At 28.9% G+C, this 6,000-nt stretch overlaps 1 protein-coding gene across 1 annotated transcript; it reads right to left on the reverse strand.

Moving 5' to 3' along the window:
• Positions 1-1,428: 1,428 nt before the first annotated feature.
• Positions 1,429-2,310, reverse strand: LOC105156367 (cotton fiber protein). Its single transcript, XM_011072482.3, has one exon. It carries the CDS (start codon positions 2,236-2,238, stop codon positions 1,648-1,650), a length of 591 nt encoding a protein of 196 aa, XP_011070784.1. The 5' UTR covers positions 2,239-2,310; the 3' UTR covers positions 1,429-1,647.
• Between the last annotated feature and the right edge of the window lie 3,690 nt (positions 2,311-6,000).

The following is a 6,000-nucleotide window of genomic DNA, read 5'->3' on the forward strand; positions in this document are numbered from 1 at the left end:
TTTTGAAGCAGATAGACTAAAGAAAATAAAGATGGATCACCATGATTTCTACCTGGGGTTGATGGCCGGAGATTGACGATTTACTGAGCATATTCCGGTAACTCATGGTGGAGTATCTCCTCCACGGATTCAAAGGTCTATTATTGCCTCCTATTTTTTAGGAAGTAAACCTGATTGATGATTTTCTCCCTTTTGAGATCAATTCCAAGACAAATATTTAAGTTTCAAAAATTGATTGATATACGATTTAAAAAATAATTAATTGTGTGATAAATAAAAACTAAAATTTTTTTCCACTAAAACACTACAGTGACTGCGCAGGATTACATGATTGCTGCAAATATTAATGCAAGCACTGCACACATCTAAAGTTGTAACTTTAAGGGTTTGGTCCACTCCCCAATCATGAAAAGAATTTGATCTGAAGATCAAAATCCAATTGCAGTTGGACATATGCCAGAATCCGATTTTGTTAGTGTCACCCTATTCTTATTTGAATATCCAATATCTGAAAATACAAAGTTTGATTATTTTATTTTAGTGTACAACGGGCTCTCTTGAAATTTACATTAATTATCTTATCGTTATTTAAAAAATTATATATAATCTCATCAAATTAATATTTATTTAACAAATACCTCCTACAATAAGATGTCATAAAGGGTATTTGTTAAACTGTCAATAATTCTAGAGGGATATTAAACAAACCATAAGGTATTTGTAATTATGACAAATTTCAATATAGTCCGTTGCACTTTACAAATTTTAATAATTTAGCATGATTCTTTGAAAACATTAAACTTTTAAACCTTGATATATATTGTTACATTATTTACAATATTGATTCTTTTTCGTTGCAATGAATTAATTACGATTATATTATAAATTTTAATTATTAATAGTTATATAACAAATATATCAATTAATTAACATCTAGTATTTTGAACAATCAAGAACTGTTATTAAAATGAAAAAGCACCTACACATTGACCTAATTATTATTTTTTAAAAATATATATTAATTACTTACATTGATTCACGACATACAAAATTTTAAAAGAAAATCTAAATTGTTGATTCCAACAAAATAAAGAAAATAGAAAAAGGAAACGTAAAATATTAAAAACATTATTTTGTTAAGTATCCCAAAGAAAGGTAACAAGAAATACTAAATTCAGAACCCAAAAATCAAAGCACTGATTACACCACTCGGAATCTCGGATTGGCAATAACCTTACGATCGAAAAGGTATGATTTTGAGTACTGTAAATGTGAACGTATCTTTATTTTTATAATAATTTATTATTTTTTATATCAATTAAATATGTTTATTGATTTGAATTATTATTAAATTTAAATAATTTTTAAAATTTAATATATTAAATAATTCATGAATCACATAATATATATATATATATAAATCAACAATAACAAAGATCAACTCCATAAATTAATTTAAACCACACTTGCAAGAATTTTCTCCACGTCTTCAAAAATTCCCGTGGAGTAAAGGAAAAAGAAACAAAAATTACAGTAATTAAACATTCTTGAAAACATTAAAAAAAAACCCTCATTTTTCCTTAAACAAATAAATAAATAAATCCAAAAGAATAATCAGAAAATTCAAATAAACATCGAATTTTCAAATCAGCTGATAAAATTGGACTCCAGCCTCTGCCTTCTCATCTCCTCATAAAACCTCTGAATGAACCTCTCAGCCCTCTCATCCACCGACTCATCATCATCATCTTCGCTCCAATAACTCGCCAATTCTCTACCAAATCCGGGTTCAACACAATCCAAGGATTCCTCCAACCCCATTTCCAAACAGTAAACCTCCTTCTTCCCGCCTTCACCTCCCAAACACCTGGAGATGAGGACAACATCGGAACACAGCTTTCTGAAACTAATCCTCCCACTCTGCGGCTTCCGTTGAAACTGAATCAGCGGAGTGCTTGAGGGCGAGAACTCATACTCCTTCACATAGCTGTAATAGTTGTAGGGCTTGAGAAGCTTGAAATTCCTCAGCTTCCTCGTTTTCTTCAAAAATACGAGGTTTGGGATTGTGGGATTCTTCAATTTGGCCAAGAAAGGGGAGATCTTTAGCAGACAGGAGAGTTTGTGGAGAAGGGCTGGCTTTTTCTTGGGCATTGTGGGGAGAGAATGTTTGCCCGTGTACGATGTTGTAAGGTTGAGAAAAGATGTTTTTTCGTGAGAGGTCTTTGCTTTGCTGCGCATTTTAATGGTGGGGAAAAGGTGAAGTTGATTTGGGAGAATGTGTGGAGTGGAAGGGAGGGGAGGGGAGCCGAGTTAGGCTGTAAAAAGGTTTTGGGTCGGTGTGCGCTTTGGACATATTCTATGGGGATCAGGAAGTAGCCGTTAACGGACAGCTTTCTCTGAATTTCAAATCTCAGATGCAACTGTTTGATTGCTTAGTGTGATGTACATGAGTTTCATTTAGGAGAAATCCTAGCTGGACATGAACTCACACCCAATTCAAATAGGTTTTGTATGTGGTGTATTGTATTTAATATGTAAATGATTATAAAATTAAGGGATAATTACACTTTTCTTTTTATATTTTGGTATAATTACACCTAAGCCTCATGTAGTTTGAGAAATTACACCTAACACTCTTTAAGTTTGTTTTCGTCCAAAATTTATATTTACCCATAATTGACTTATTACAAGTCAAATAAATCATTTTATGACTAAATTACCATCACACGTCTTCACGCGTTAATAATGCATGTGAGGTGGTATATTTCCACCGTTATAAGGGTAACAGTTTAATACGAAAAAAATTGTTTGGTCTGTTATAAGTTAGTAATAAGTCAATGGATGGTAAACATCAATTTTCATTCAATTTTTTTATTAATATCAACAAGTTCAATAAATTTTGACTAATGGGAGACTTATTTATTAAATGGAAGCAAACCTCAAAAGTGCTAGATGTAATTTTTCAAAATTATAGGCGGTCTACGTGTAATTATACCAAATTTAGGAGAGGGGAGTGTAATTATCCCTAAAATTAAATTACAACCAACTCTTTTTAATTTTATTTTAATTATAAATATTTTTTATTATTTAAAAAGTTATCATTTCTTTATAAAATTATTAATTGTCTAATAAAGATTGCCTCGTAACAACCCATTATATGAAAGTATTTGCTAAATAATTGTTAATTTCAAAAATATTTATAATTTTTGTAACAACCGAAAAAAATCTATAACAATCATAAATCATCAGTAGCCATTTATAAATTATCCTATTATAATTTAAGAATAATTTAGTTTTATGATTATAGCAACTCAACTTATTTATAATAATTACATTAATGATGACAACAAGCTTGCCCTTCAATTCTATGTAGGTGTCCACCTCAAAAAGGTTTGAAACTCACTTTAATTATTATATCTAGGGGTGAGTGACGTACTCGTTGTGTGTAAATAATTTTTTTGGATTAAATGCAATTTATCATAAGTAAAATCAGTAAAAAAATTCTAAGAAAAAAAATAACAAATTATTCACTATGTTTTAAAAAAATAAAGCAAATTGGTTTAGAATGGAAATATTTGCTTCATTTTTCATAATACCAGGGATGATTTTCTATTTTTTTTACAAAATTTTTTGCTAACTTAATTTATGAAGTGCTAATATATTTTCTGAATGTCTCCTTTTCAAGACTTGTAGAAAATCAAATCCAAAAACCTCAAGTTAGACATAATCCAAAGGAGCAATTTTTTACTCACGTCAATCTAACTTCCCACTTCCCCCTATCTTTTTTATAGTCATTTCTTTTTGTTAAAAACTTTCATACATCTTCATTTTTTCTTATAAATTTAATAATAACTTATTATTTTGTATATTTTATTAAATAGTAAATATTTTATTTTAAAGATGATGTTATAAAATTTGCACATACATATTGTGTGACATAAATCACTAGTTGTTTATCAAAGATGAGACCCCTAAAGTAACTATTTTTGGTAGAGAAACTATTAATTGACTAAAACACCCTCTTTTATACCAATTTCATCTATATATAATCATTTCTTTATTCATGCACATTTAAATTTATTTATTTTATCAGTTTTAACAATCGGTCATTTTAATTTTTTTAAAATTTTATTTAATTAAATAAATATAATAAAAACTTAAATTATACAAACGTAATGAGTATGCTTAAACGCCAATATAATATAAACGTGTTTAATGTAATTTATCCCCCTGTGAATATTACGGAAAAGCAAATTACCTTCTTATAAAAAAAATAATAATTTATCCCCCTATATTTTTTAAATGAAGCAATTTACCCCTCTATTTATAGATGTAAAATATTTAATCTTAAAAAATACAGGGGGGTAAATTGGTACATTTTTAAAAATACAAATGATAAATTGCTAAAAAAAATCCATAGAAAGGTAATTTACATATTTATAATATTAGATAGACTAAATTGTATTTTTTTTTTCCCTAATATAAAGAAAGCCCGGAGGTAGTGTTTGGGTTGTGGAGACGTGAGAGTGGAACGGTAGTACCGGAGCCATAATAGCTTGTGTAATGCAGTTGTGGTTTCTTTGGTTTGGGACATTCCATCTTAATTTTTGGGGTTTACGTAAAGAAGGATACTTCTACTGTTGATTCAAGAAACCTCTTCCTCACACTCATACAATCTCATGAATAAAATTATAACCCCATTCTTTGAAATTTGATTTAATTACATTTAAATTATATTTAGTATCTATATTATTTATTATTATACAATATACAAATCCAATTATAAATGATATTAGCATAGTATATTGACATGACATCGGGATACTGTTAAAATTTGAAGTGAAATATATTCATGGCAATAAATTATAGAAGGAAAAACTAGACTTTATTTATCTAAAAATTTAAGTACTTTATTCATCTAAACTTTCTTATTCTAAAATTACAGAGATGTGAAACTATATATAAAGAATAGAGTTCTAGCTAAAGAAGAAAACTAACTCACTTTGAACTCTACTTGGCAACAAACTCAACAAAAATTAAATATTGGAATACTAATAAAAAATAAATATTGAGAATAAAAGGATAAGTACGAACAGAACTTTCAACAGATACATATTGAATAAAAATGTACATTTAGTCTAATTCAACTATTTAATAAACCTTTCTTAAATTTTTAATGACTATTCATCCAAAATATATATATTTGCTTGAACTCTTAATATGTTTCGTTCAAATCAAAGAAGGGCGAATTCCACTTACAGAATTTTACTTTAATGATGAAGAGGGCAAATTCAATCAATCATCATTCCAGAAAAGAGAGGGAAAATAATAATAATAATAAAAAAAAATTGAAGTGTAAATGTCACTAGCGTTTTAAAATAAATATTTATTTCCATTTTCCCTTCTTGTATTAGATTCTGCATCTAAATGTAGTGGCCTGATTATGTGTTGGTGTTCAATGATTATATTTCTGTATCTAAATTATTATGGTCTGATCTGATTATGCATACCTGCGCATCTTCATTGAGCACTTGAACTTTTAATGTCTAAACCCCTACCCGACATAGATAATATTTTGGTTGAGTGGTTCAACTTCTATAAACAAATATGAGATTATGGATTTGAGTCATATTAGATGTGTGTATTTATTTTATTTTATTTGAGTATTTGTTTCACTCTATGTAAGTTATTGTATTGATATATTGGTTGAATCGAAAGTTATTAAATTTTTTTTTTTTTTTGAAGAGGAATAGAATTTCCATTACTAAAGAATGTCTGCAGTTACAAGAGAAGCAACAGGAGGAGGGGCCACACTTTCGCCCTCAGCATAGGAAGTAGCAGTTTGCGCTAAGAAATGAGCAACGGCATTACATGAATGATTAACCAAAAAAAAAGAACAAGCACCAAAACTAGCAGCAAATTAATGAATGTCCCTAATAATAGGTCCAACCACCGAAAGATCACTAACAGGGGACTGAAGTTTGTCGACCACTGAAGCGC

This window comes from Sesamum indicum, linkage group LG2 (genome assembly GCF_026168435.1).
Source record: "Sesamum indicum cultivar Baizhima isolate 11 linkage group LG2, ASM2616843v1, whole genome shotgun sequence".
In the NCBI taxonomy this organism is placed as follows: domain Eukaryota; kingdom Viridiplantae; phylum Streptophyta; class Magnoliopsida; order Lamiales; family Pedaliaceae; genus Sesamum; species Sesamum indicum.

Bases quoted from the DNA above. Each gene is read 5' to 3' on its own strand.
- LOC105156367 (XM_011072482.3), bottom strand. From the start codon at position 2,238: ATGCGCAGCAAAGCAAAGACCTCTCACGAAAAAACATCTTTTCTCAAC.